Source organism: Hyperolius riggenbachi, chromosome 3 (assembly GCF_040937935.1).
Source record: "Hyperolius riggenbachi isolate aHypRig1 chromosome 3, aHypRig1.pri, whole genome shotgun sequence".
In the NCBI taxonomy this organism is placed as follows: domain Eukaryota; kingdom Metazoa; phylum Chordata; class Amphibia; order Anura; family Hyperoliidae; genus Hyperolius; species Hyperolius riggenbachi.
Window position 1 is genome coordinate 489,871,548 of NC_090648.1, and position 13,869 is coordinate 489,885,416.

A 13,869-nucleotide genomic window follows, 5' to 3' on the forward strand; every position below is an offset into this window, starting at 1 on the left:
GCTGGAATTGTTCCATTTTTGACCTGTCTGACACTTTCTTCAATCAGTTTTTTAACATTGTGTTTGTATAAACAGGGTATAAACCCAGTAATTGGTGTTGTCCAGAATAATGAATAATAATGAATAGTGAATAATGCGCGGGCCGCGTTCAATGCAGTCTAGCATGAATTGAGCCATGTGTGCCAGAGAATCCTGCCAGACTCCTTTGTCTTCATGTTCTTGTGAGCGTTGTGATTGTTGTGATGCACCATATTCGTCACCAGCATCACTTTCTTCCTCTTCTGCTGTCCATTCCCGCTAAATTGTGGAAGTCCAACGTGCACCGCTCTGTCCCTCGGCAGTGGGGGCATCCAATTCCTGCTCCAACTCCAGCTGTTCCTCGTCCTGTTCTTTGTCATAGCTGGGACCAGCGTTTCCTGAGGCAGGTTGCCTGATGTTGGTATCATCACGCTGATCGTTTTCATCTTCAGATTCCCCCACTTGCATCATGCCAGCGGTTTCCATCTTCAACATTGATTTCTTCAGTAAACACAGCAGTGGTATTGTAATGCTGACTGTAGAGTTGTCACTGCTCAGTCACAAGCAACGTGGATTGCTCAAAATTTTGGAGGACTTGGCAGAGATCCAACATGGTGGCCCAATCAGATCCACAGAAGCTTGGTAGCTAGCTAGCTGCTGGAATGCGCCTCAGCACTGCGCAAAAGCGTGCTAGCATGTGAAGCGTAGAATTCCAGCGCGTAGGGAGGGACATCACCCAGCGAGCGATGGTGCGCTACATTGAAGCGCTCCTGCATCTCTTGGTGAGTCCTTCAGAAGCGGTACTGGACTTTAAAAAATGTTTGTTTTTTTTCCTTCAACAGAAGATCTGCCACGTTGGAGTGAGGAGGACGCCGCCGACCCCGACACCAAGCTGAACCCCGGCGAACTCCAAGCAGAGGATCTTCAGGAACCCTCAAGGCTTTGAGCAAGCTGAGGAGGATCAGCAGTCCCGACGAGACCTCTCCTCATATGTGACTGTGTGCAGTGGAGTAGAGCTCCCCAGAACAACCTCTCACTTGTCACTTTGTCATTTTGTCACTTTGTCAGTCACTTTGTCACTTTTCACTTTGTCACTTGTCACTTGGTCACTTGTCACTTGGTCACTTGTCCAGATGATCTCGGTACACCTCCTGCGATTCAAATTCCTGCACACATTGCTCTGGGATTTGGGTGTGATGAATGATGCATCTAACTGGCCACCGGAGGCAATTAAGGCCTTCAAAACATTGAAAGCAGCTTTCTGTTCCGCCCCCATTTTGCGTCATGTTGAGTTGTTGACGTCATGTTCATCCTCGGCCTCGCCTTGCATTTCAGTGCGAGGTGCATTTTCCACAGAAAAAGGTTGTGAATCCGGGCACAACATTTGTGGCTGTTCCATTGGCCTTTCACAGGTAGAAGATTGTGGGGGTGGGAATAGCTCCTCCGAATAGCCCATTGTGTCCTGAAAACTACTCATTGCATTGCTTTGCGCACACATTTTTTTGTCCTCATGCAAGGCCTGAGTTGCGCCTGAAAGCGTGGCCTTCTCCTCCTGCGCCTCCTCCTGTTCCATCACGTCTGCTGCTGCTGGGTTAGCGTTGCCGCCCGGTCCCTGTTTATTGAACCTCTTATCTTTATTACATTTATGACTGCATGGCGGTACAAAGCATGCTATCCGCACGCTTCTTGTCCTGCGCCTGAAAGCGTGGCCTTCTCCTCCTGCGCCTCCTCCTGTTCCATCACGTGTGCTGCTGCTGCTGCTGGGTTAGCGTTGCCGGTCCCTGTTTATTGAACCTCTCATCTTTATTACATTTATGACTGCATGGCGGCAAAAAGCATTGCTATATCCGCACGCTATTTGTCCTCATGCAAGGCCTGGGATGTTGTGTCTCAAAAAGCGTGGCCTTCTCCTCCTGCGCCTCCTCCTGTTCCATCACGTGTTCTGCTGCTTGTGCTGGGTTAGCGTTACCGGTCCCTTTTCCTGGAACCTCTTCTCTGTATTACATTTATGACTGCATGGCGACAAAAAGCATGTTACCTGTGCAAAGAAACATGACATTTTCCACATTTAAAAGTTTTTCCTTTGAAACTTTACAATCAATTTTCTCAAAAACTATAAGCTCTTTTTCAAATATTTTTTTTCCTCTTGTACCCACTCCCAAGGTGCACATACCCTGCAAATTTGGGGTATGTAGCATGTAAGGAAGCTTTACAAAGCACGAAAGTTCGGGTCCCCATTGACTTCCATTATGTTCGGAGTTCGGCGCGAACACCCGAACATCGCGGCCATGGTCGGCGAACGTTCGCGAACCCGAACATCTAGGTGTTCGCCCAACACTAGTCTTAAGCAGCGCACTCTGCACACCATGTTGCTGGGGATGGATGGGGGGGGGGGGTCACGGACACAGCAGGGTTCAAGCTGGTAAGTGCAGGATCACTAGTGCACAAGCCTTATGCTCCTCTGCCAGTAACAAAACCTGCCCCACCATCCATTCTGCTCCACTGATTCGCATATAAGCCGAGGGGGTAGCTTTTTCAGCATATTTTTTATGCTGAAAAATTAGGCTTATACGCGAGTATATACAGTACCTTTTGAAAATAGTTGTGGAACAGAACTATAGTAATTTCAGTGACTTCACTTAAGAAAAATAGATTATTTTTTTTATGATTAATTCACACAATTCTTTAAAATTTAGACAATAATTTTATTTGCTGGAAGCAAAAAGGGATCATAGTGAAATAGAGTCCTAGGCAAGTACCATCTTTGGACCCACCCTAGATGGCCACCTGGCTTTTTTTTGTAATATTTGTTTAGGGCTAGTGTCAACCAGGCCCCTAGTCTCTCTTCAGGCCCTAGGACACTGCCTAGGATTGCCTTGTGGATGAACCGACTTTGGCTGGAGGACCTTTTGAAACCCAACTGTGGAAGAACAGCTTCGTCCCTCCCCTCCTCTCCTTTCCCATATCTGAAATCAGGCAATCTTTTAAAAAGGAACTTTAGTGAAAATGGGGGGAAAAAATTCATACGTTTCAAAGTGAGAAATTAAATTGATTTGTGATGAAGATCAATCTTTGGTTACAGTTCCACTTTAAAAACTTAATCCAAGTTTGGCCAGATCATCTATGTTATGTTCGCCTTAGTGCAAAAACAACCTCAAGTCATGCGCAAGTTCTTCTGTATGGTATGTGACAAATTCTCATGCAGTGACACCGCAGGCCACGTATTCCGGATCACCCCCGTTGACATGAAGCGCAACTCATTACCCTGGTAATTAGTTGGAAGAGAGGCAAGGAAGCCAGAGACTAATTTACAAGTTATTACCCACAATCCTCTTCTGCCATTTAATCAGCTCTGATGTGGGGCCTGTATAATGGCGTTGGGCAGGGAAGGCATGTAAATGTATTCAGGGCAATTTATCGGGCCCATTATTAAAAGTTATTAAGCGGTTATCCTTTCACAAACTGCTGGCTGGGGAAGAAATGAAAGCCTTTCTTGTCTTGCAAAGTACATATTTCGCTCGGGATGTATCTGTTAAATAGTCTTTGTTGTGTCAATTCCTGCAGGGAAACCCCCGGCTGAGATTAGAGTGATAAATTTACATAACGTCGGGCTACTTTCTCTGTAAATCAGAGCTTGGAGAAACGACATAAAACATATGAGCCAACCCACAACGTGAGCTGCACATATGCTGAGATACAGCCTTGAAAAAACTTTATCGGCTATCGTAGTCACAGGATGGTCCTTCTAGCCGAGGCCAGGCTTGAAACAGCCCAACCCAAAACGCGTGCCTCACATAGGCATGGAAACAGCCTTGAAAAAACTTTATCGGCAGTCGTAGACACAGGATGGTCCTTCCTTCTAGCCCAGGGCAGGCACGAGCCAACCTAACCCTCAACGCAGGCCTCTCACGTACAGGGCCGAGCCTGGGCGGGTGCAAGGCACCCAGGCGCCTGCCTCTGAGAGGCGCCGCCCGGCCGCCGCTCTCCCCCTGTGGCCGCCGCTCGCTCGCTCCCTCCCTCCCTCTAGCCGCCGGCGCCGCGTCAGACCTCGATCAGGCGGGCGGGCGCTAGGACCTAGCACGCCGCACTGATATGCGGAAGTGACATCACTTCCGCATATAGAGCGGGTGCGCCTGGCGCCTTCTTACTGGTCGGGTCGCCCGCTGATTGAGGTCTGAAGCTGCTGCAAGGTGAGGAGGGAGCGGCGGCGGCAGAGGCAGCAGCGGCGGCAGAGGCAGCAGCGGCGGGAGGGGAGGATTGGGTGCGCTCCTGTCACTACCTAAACGGGGACCCTATACCCCCTGGCTACCTATCCTGGGCACATATTACCCCCTGGCTACCTATCCTGGGCACATATTACCCCCTGGCTACCTATCCTGGGTACATATTACCCCCTGGCTACCTATCCTGGGCACATATTACCCCCTGGCTACCTATCCTGGGCACATATTACCCTCTGGCTACCTATCCTGGGCACATATTACCCCCTGGCTACCTATCCTGGGCACATATTACCCTCTGGCTACCTATCCTGGGCACATATTACCCCCTGGCTACCTATCCTGGGCACATATTACCCCCTGGCTACCTATCCTGGGCACATATTACCCTCTGGCTACCTATCCTGGGCACATATTACCCCCTGGCTACCTATCCTGGGCACATATTACCCTCTGGCTACCTATCCTGGGCACATATTACCCCCTGGCTACCTATCCTGGGCACATATTACCCCCTGGCTACCTATCCTGGGCACATATTACCCCCTGGCTACCTATCCTGGGCACATAATACCCCCTGGCTACCTATCCTGGGCACATAATACCCCCTGGCTACCTATCCTGGGCACATAATACCCCCTGGCTACCTATCCTGGGCACATATACCCCCTGGCTACCTATCCTGGGCACATATACCCCCTGGCTACCTATCCTGGGCACATATACCCCCTGGCTACCTATCCTGGGCACATATACCCCCTGGCTACCTATCCTGGGCACATATACCCCCTGGCTACCTATCCTGGGCACATATACCCCCTGGCTACCTATCCTGGGCACATATTACCCCCTGGCTACCTATCCTGGGCACATAATACCCCCTGGCTACCTATCCTGGGCACATAATACCCCCTGGCTACCTATCCTGGGCACATAATACCCCCTGGCTACCTATCCTGGGCACATAATACCCCCTGGCTACCTATCCTGGGCACATATACCCCCTGGCTACCTATCCTGGGCACATATACCCCCTGGCTACCTATCCTGGGCACATATACCCCCTGGCTACCTATCCTGGGCACATATACCCCCTGGCTACCTATCCTGGGCACATATACCCCCTGGCTACCTATCCTGGGCACATATACCCCCTGGCTACCTATCCTGGGCACATATACCCCCTGGCTACCTATCCTGGGCACATATACCCCCTGGCTACCTATCCTGGGCACATATACCCCCTGGCTACCTATCCTGGGCACATATACCCCCTGGCTACCTATCCTGGGCACATATACCCCCTGGCTACCTATCCTGGGCACATATTACCCCCTGGCTACCTATCCTGGGCACATATTACCCCCTGGCTACCTATCCTGGGCACATAATACCCCCTGGCTACCTATCCTGGGCACATAATACCCCCTGGCTACCTATCCCGGGCACATATACCCCCTGGCTACCTATCCCGGGCACATATATCCCCTGGCTACCTATCCCGGGCACATATACCCCCTGGCTACCTATCCCGGGCACATATACCCCCTGGCTACCTATCCCGGGCACATATACCCCCTGGCTACATATCCTGGGGACACTGGCTGTTTGTCATTATGTGCATTTGCTGGTGAAAAGCAGTCTCTTGTTATGTGAATTTGCTGGTGAAAAGCAGTCTCTTGTTATGTGCATTTGCTGGTGAAAAGCAGTCTCTTGTTATGTGCATTTGCTGGTGAAAAGCAGTCTCTTGTTTTGTGCATTTGCTGGTGAAAAGCAGTCTCTTGTTATGTGCATTTGCTGGTGAAAAGCAGTCTCTTGTTATGTGCATTTGCTGGTGAAAAGCAGTCTCTTGTTATGTGCATTTGCTGGTGAAAAACAGTCTCTTGTTATGTGCATTTGCTGGTGAAAAGCAGTCTCTTGTTATGTGCATTTGCTGGTGAAAAGCAGTCTCTTGTTATGTGCATTTGCTGGTGAAAAGCAGTCTCTTGTTATGTGCATTTGCTGGTGAAAAGCAGTCTCTCGTTATGTGCATTTACATGGGGAAAAGCAGTCTCTCGTTATGTGCATTTACATGGGGAAAAGCAGTCTCTCGTTATGTGCATTTACATGGGGAAAAGCTGTCTCTTATGTGCATTTAGTGGGGAATTTTTGTCAGTAAAAATAATCTTTTGTCAGTAAATTTTTAGGTATTTGTCAGTAAAAAATAACGTGAAAGGTTGGCAACACTGGCAGGCTGTGTGGCGCAACGGGAAAGATACAGGCAGCCCACCTTGGGCTTGGCAGGGGGGAGGAGCCGATGTCAGCGAGCGAGAGTAGGGTGGCCGCAGGCAGCCATAAATACGCAGTGTGTGACTGCGTCGCACTCGCAGAGCCTCTCAGCCTGAGTCAGTCCAGAGACTAGCAGACTGTCACTCGCAGGAAGCCAAAGCCAGCCAGGAGCAAGCCCATGGAAGAGGGGTAGGAATGGGGTATCACATGCATGCGTAAAGAGGTGGAAGGTGTGGGTGTGATTAGGAAGGACATGGGTGTGGTTATGTGGTTGGGCGTGGTTAATTTAACCACTCCCATAGGCGCCAGAGAAAATCTTGCACCCAGGTGCCAGGCACCCCAGGCTCACCCCTGCTCACGTATGCTGAGAAACAGCCTTGACAAAACTTTATTGACAATCGTAGTCTAAGGACAGTCCTTCCTTCTAACTGAGGCCAGGCCTGAATCAGCCCAACCCACAACTGGTGGCCCACATATGCTGAGAAACAGCCCTGAAAAAAATGTATTGGCAGTCGTAGTCTCAGGACGGTCCTTCCTTCTATTAGGAAAAGGGGGCAGAGCTGGGACAAGGGCCTCCAGCACCCAAGGCTGAGACACCAAAGTGCGCCCCTCCATTCCTCCCACCCCAGCCGTCACACACTGATTGCTATTAGACTAAGAGGCACCCTAGGGCCCCCAACCCCCCCAACACCTTACTCTCTAGTTATCTGGCTTGCAGTCACTGTCATGTGTCCCCTTTTCTTATTTCTCTCTGCTTCAAACACAAGAGGGGAATGAAAGCTGAGTGAGTTGTGCGCCCCCTCCTACACTGCACCCTGAGGCTGGAGCCTCTCTCGCCTCTGCTTTGGCCCTGAAGGGGGGGTTGCGTATCCCTAAAAACATGCTGCAAATGACTGGTTAATCGCTTAGGCATGCACCACCTCTATTAGGCTGAAAATGCATGCCCTGCGTCCAAAACAAAAGCTACATTTATTATGCTATGGAGAAACTTTGGCTTCCACTATAGTTTGCATGCAAAGTATAATATACTGGATACGTGCACCACGGTGAGGTAAACCTCCGGGCAAGTGGCCTAACCTAAGTTAAAAACAACATATGTAAAACCCTGGGAGCAGCTAAGCAAAAATGTGTAACTTACATTTTAATGGACAGCAAGGAGAGGGCCAGCGCATACCACAACAGGCTGCATCTGAAATGACCAACAGCTCACATGTGCAGCAACTCTATTAATTTATCTGCACACTTTGCATTCAAATCAGATGAAATCATATGCATAACTACTATTACTTACCATGCAAACAGGAAACTCAGGAATACGGGCTGGGAGCAGCTAACCTGGTAGTTACATACTAGCAAAATTAGGAAAGGGGGGGGTTGTGCATCCCTAAAAACATGCTGCAAATGACTGGGTAATCACTCAGGCATGCACAACCTCTATTAGGCTGAAAATGCATGCCCTGCGTCCAAAGCAAATGCTACATTTATTATGCTGTGGAGGAACTTTGGGTTCCACTATACTTTGCATGCAAAGTATAATATACTGGACACTTGCACCACGATGAGGTAAACCTCCGGGCAAGTGGCCTAACCTAAGTTAAAAACAACATATGTATAACCCTGGGAGCAGCTAAGCATCCGCCATAGCATAATAAATGTAGCATTTGTTTTGGACGCAGGGCATGCATTTTCAGCCTAATAGAGGTGGTGCATGCCTGAGTGATTAACCAGTCATTTGCAGCATGTTTTTAGGGATGTGCAACCCCCCTTTTTCCTAATTTTGCTAGTATATAACTACCAGGTTAGCTGCTCCCAGCCCGTACTCCAGTTTGCATGGTAAGTAATAGTAGTTATGCATATGTTTTTCATCTGATTTGAATGCAAATTATGCAGATAGCTTATTAGAGGTGCTACACATGTGAGCTGTTGGTCATTTCAGATGCAACCTGTTGTGGTATGCGCTGGCCCTCTCCTCGCTGTCCAAATAAAATGTAAGTTACACATTTTTGCTTAGCTGCTTCCAGGGTTATATATATGTTGTCAGGTTAGGCCTCTTGCCCGGAGGTTTACCTCAACATGGTGCAAGTGTCCAGTATATTATACCTTGCATGCAAACTATAGTGGAAGCCAAAGTTCCTCCATAGCATAATAAATATAGCATTTGCTTTGGACGCAGGGCATGCATTTTCAGCCTAGAAGAGGAGGTGCGTGCCTGAGCGATTAACCAGTCATTTACAGCATGTTTTTAGGGACGCGCAACCCCCCCCCCCCCCCCCCATCCTTTTCCTAATTTTGCTAGTATGTAACTACCAGGCTAGCTGCTCCCAGCCCGTGCTCCTGTTTGCATGGTAAGTAATAGTAATTATGCATATGTTTTGCATCTGATTTGAATGCTAATTGTGCAGATAGCTTATTAGAGGTGCTGCAGTGCACATGTGAGCTGTTGGTTATTTCATATGCAGCCTGTTGTGGTATGTGCTAACCCTCTCCTCGCGGTCCTTCTTTCTAGCTGAGGTCAGGCAGGAGCCAACCCAACCCACAACTGGTGCCTCACATATGCTGAGAAACGGCCTTGAAAAACTTTATCGGCAATCGTAGACACAGGACAGTCTTCCTTCTAGCCCAGGCAGAGCACTGGGCCAGCCATTGGGGGAGTGCAGGTATTAGGTTTAAGCCCGAGAGGGACTCGCAAACATGACTTGTTTGAAGCTCAGACATATTTTATGGTTTATGAATTCTCCTAAACATACATTTCACACATTTTTTTTGTTAAGTAATCGTAAAATTGATCTTTCCACCTGAATCTACAGCCAAGCTAAGAATTCCCAAAACCAAAAGTAACAGAAATTGCTGTTCTGTGCAACCATGGTAACAGTACTTTGTTTGGAATACTTTTGCTGTGAGACTGTACTGAAACTCTCTTTCCTGCAGTAGTCATTTTTTTACGCAAGCTATAGATTCCTGTACATGGCTGTGCGTCACTTCCTGTATCTGATGTGATCAGAGTATAACGGTGTCCGCAAATGCTCGGGAGCAGCGTTGGGGCCCATTCACACTTGTAATCGTAAAACGCGATCGCAATCGCTGAGTGATTCTTTGGCGTTTTTCCCAAGCAAAATATTAGTGATTTTCTAGCAATTTGACCTTGAATCAAAAAGCGATTTCATAGAGATTGTGTTTTGCGATTTGAATCTGATTGGTTCATTATGTGGTGTTTTTTAAAATGCACTCACCGTGAAAAAGCTGCAGGCACCTCGTTAAGATTTTTAAAAATCGCTATAATGAGTTTACTTCCACTGACTTTATATTGCTTTGGTGCTTTTTGAATCATCCGCAACTAAATACGCTGTGAAAATCACTTTGAAAACGCTCCAGTGTGAATGGGACTTTCGGTAACATGGCGTCCGAGACAGCGCTTCCTGCTTGTCACCTGACCTTTGTGGTAAGGAGAGTTTTATGGTTGGGGCATCAGAACAGGTGTCGTCTGAGTTCCAGGATGCCCCACAAAGCCCTGGGCATCCGCACATCTGCCTTGTGAATGGTGTGGCTGTCTGTAGGATTTAAATGATCCCGCTTGTTGCCTCCTTGGGGCTTTTAGTAAAACGTTCTCCTTGAGTTATGAAAGCAATCTGTACTTGCAGTCTTGCGCTGAAGAGGAATCGATTGTCATGAAGTCACTCATTTTTTATTTATTTATTTATTTTTTTTACAGTTCCTTGTTGACTGGATCAATTTCGAATTAAAACATGAGCACATCGTGGTGAAGAGCTTAGACGAGGATCTCTTCGATGGGTTAATCCTCCATCACCTTTTACGTAAGTTATTTGCCACACCGTCTTATCTGCGAGAGATCTGGAGTGTGCGTCGTCGCTGCAGAACGACTTACGGATGTGGCTGAGAATCACATCTCTGAGTTGTTTATCATCTTGTCTTCTGAGTCGGCTGCATGTGAAATATATTCCACTTCTTTTCCCAAGGCGAAAACAAGAAGCAGAGAGAGCGCAATTCATTTTCTGCTTAACTTTTCTTCTCCCCTTGCTTGCAGTTTGCAAACCCCCAACTGTTTTCTGAGTCGGCTGCATGTGAAATATATTCCACTTCTTTTCCCAAGGCGAAAACAAGAAGCAGAGAGAGCGCAATTCATTTTCTGCTTAACTTTTCTTCTCCCCTTGCTTGCAGTTTGCAAACCCCCAACTGTTAAATTTCACAATTGCTATGCCAGGTTTAGGACACACATGTGACAGATGAGTAGTTTAACCATTTCAGCCCGCGGGGATTTTTCACCTTATGCATCAGAGCAGTTTTCACCTCCCATTCATTCACTAATAACTTTATCACTACTTATCACAATTTATTGATCTATATCTTGTTTTTTCCGCCAATAATTAGGCTTTGTTTGGGTGGTACATTTTGCTAAGAATTATTTTTTTATAAATGCATTTTAACAGGATTAATAAGAAAAAAATTGAAAAAATGCCCGATTTCTCAGTTTTAGTCCATTATAGCTTTAAAATAATCCACGCTACCATAATTAAAACCTATGTATTTTATTTGCCCGTTTGTCTCGGTTATGACACCATTTAAATTTTGTCCCTTTCACAATGTATGGCGCCAATATTTTATTTGGAAATAAAGGTGCATTTTTTCCGCTTTGCGTCCATCACTATTTACAAGCTTATAATTTAAAAAATATTCGTAGTATACCCCCTTCAAATGCATATTTAAAAAGTTCAGACCCTTAGGTAACTATTTGTTTGTAATTTTTTTTCTATAAAAATTTTTTATTTGGGTAATATTTTGGTGTGGGAAATAAACAGTTAATTTTAATGTTGTTATATGTGTAAATTGTAATGTAAAAAATATGTAGATGTAGTTTTACTATTTGGCCACAAGATGGCCACTTTGAAATTTTTTTCCCCCTCCTTGTGCTTCTCGCTAAGCGGAAGCACAAGGGGGATGCGGAAATTTTTCCGGGCAGAAAAACTGAAACCTCTTGTGAGAGCGCTTCGGTTTTTCTGCTGGGGAGACAGATCGGTGATCGGGAACCATGTTCCCGTTCACTGATCCCAGGGCTACCAGGGGACACCACGGGGGCGCGCCGAAGCGCGGCACCGCAGCAGAGCAGCCGCGCAGACGTGTGCTTCATGTCCGGGCGGCAAAAATAGTTAAAGAACACCTGAAGAGAGAGGGATATGGAGGCTGCCATAGTTATTTCCCGGTAAACAATACCAGTAACCTGACGGCCCTGCTGATCTCTTTGGCTGCTCTAGTGTCTGAATCATGCACCTGATTCAAGAATGCGGCTAATCTAGTCATCACACTTCAGTCCGAGCACCTGATCAGGGACATGGTCATGACATCACACTGTGGGAGGGGTTTCACCACACTATCCGCCACACAGACCCCTCCGATGATCTATTTGAGAAAAGGTATTTTACCTTTTCTCACCTTTTCCCGTTCTAATGAGGAAGGGGGATCGGCTACTGATTGAGAGGAAGTGCAATCCTCGGTTAGAGTTCCTCTTTAAAGGATACTCAAGGTGAAAATAAACTAATGAAATAAACTATTGTATCTATCTACCTTCTCCTACAAATGACTTTTTAAAAGATATTCCATAGTTTTATATTATATATTCAAATCTACTTTTTACGTTTTTACTGTTTTATTGTTTTTGCTCAATGACACATTCGTAGAATTTGGTTCTGGCATACTTCAATGAACTAGTGACCCTTTTTATTTCTTTCCTGCTCTCAGAAGCCATTTTCTGCTAGGAAAGTGTTTTATAGTTGGAATTTCTTATCAGTGGGGGTCACACTGTAGTCACTTCCTGTCTGAGTCAGGACTGAGTCAGCCACTTACATACCTGATATTTAACTCTTTCAGGCAGAGAAAGAAAAAAAAAAAGGAACACAGCCTAGGTATTTGTGTGCTAGGCACTGTACATACACATGTCTATCTCATCATGTCACATGTCACCTCGGGTACACACACATCCAATTTCGACTGCCCAATTTTACCATCTCCATGTAGTAGGAGAACTTACCTACACAATCTGCTCACAGGTCCTCCTACTACATGGAGGTGGGAAAATTGCCCAATCAGAATTGGATGGGTGGGTTAATGAATCTTTACTTACATGCGTTTTTGTAAAAAATAGATCTGATGATTTTTTTTTCTCTTGGTGAAAAGGCGAATCTAAAAATTCAAATGCGGTGTATAGCAAGCACTGATCGAGGGAAGGCAATGCAGTGCTGTGACACTCCTGCACACACGAGTGCCTCCAGATCCAATCCACAAGCAATTCAGCACTGTCTTCATTAGAAACAGCTCTTTATTGAATCATATAAACATGATGCCGTCTGTCTACAGCGACAGGTCCGCTGTTTCGGCTATACGCCCTTTTTCAAGCCGTGCAGCATAACATCATCCATATCACTCTCACCTTGGGTCCCCTTTAAATATGCAGTGCGTCTACTTCCTGCTTTCATGGAAGCAGACATATTGTTAAAATCCTGTGTTTACTAATTACCATATATACTCGCATATAAGTCGTCCCGCATATAAGCCGAGGTACCCACTTTTCCCTCAGAAACTAGGAAAAGTGATTGACTTGTGTAAAAGCCCCTTGCCCAGTATAGCCCCCTCCACAGTAACCAGATGTACCCCCAGTACAAGTCAGCCCCCCTCCCCATAGCCAGATGTGCCCCAAGGATGATACAGCTGTGTCTCATAACGCCACTAGATGGTGTCATAGATATAAGGCACAGCAATTGCCACACAGGAAGAATCCCAGATCACTGCACTGCTGACACATTGCTTGCACACTCCGCTCCACAAGCCAGGGGACACAGGTAGTCTTGAACAGCGCACTCTGCACACCATGTTGCAGGGGATGCGGGGCACAGACACAGCAGGGAACCTCTGCCAGTAACGAAACCTGTTCCACTGACTCGCATATAAGCCAAGGGGGTACATCTTTAGCACATTTTCTGTGCTGAAAAATTAGGCTTATATGCGAGTATATAAGGTCTCTGCTTTGCTATGGCAGAGTAGTGTCCTAAGTGGACATAGCTGAGAGATCAAATTACCCCCTAGTCCCAGATTAGGGCGTTTAGACAGGCTAAACTCTCTAAATACATACCCTGTCCCGTAAAATTCGCTGTATCTTGTGATTGGGGACAGTATATACTGTAGCATAATTTTGGTCTTAATCTACTGAAGTCTTGCAAGCCAATTTTACAGTTGCCACAATTATAGGTTCCTATGATATCATGTACCAGTGATTTCTCATCATATGTAATGTTTTGTTATGCTGGGCATACACGGCTTGATTTTGCCGCTCAATTCTCCCGCTCGATCGATTCCC

At 46.6% G+C, this 13,869-nt stretch overlaps 1 protein-coding gene across 3 annotated transcripts in view; it reads left to right on the forward strand.

Moving 5' to 3' along the window:
* Window positions 1-13,869, forward strand: part of PARVG (parvin gamma) — a 95,657-nt gene that overhangs the window by 21,658 nt on the left and 60,130 nt on the right. For all 3 annotated transcript variants that reach the window (XM_068278185.1, XM_068278187.1, XM_068278186.1), the window contains exon 4: window positions 10,216-10,318. In XM_068278185.1, coding sequence (XP_068134286.1) covers window positions 10,216-10,318 — 103 coding nt within the window. The remainder of the gene's footprint in view (window positions 1-10,215; window positions 10,319-13,869) is intronic.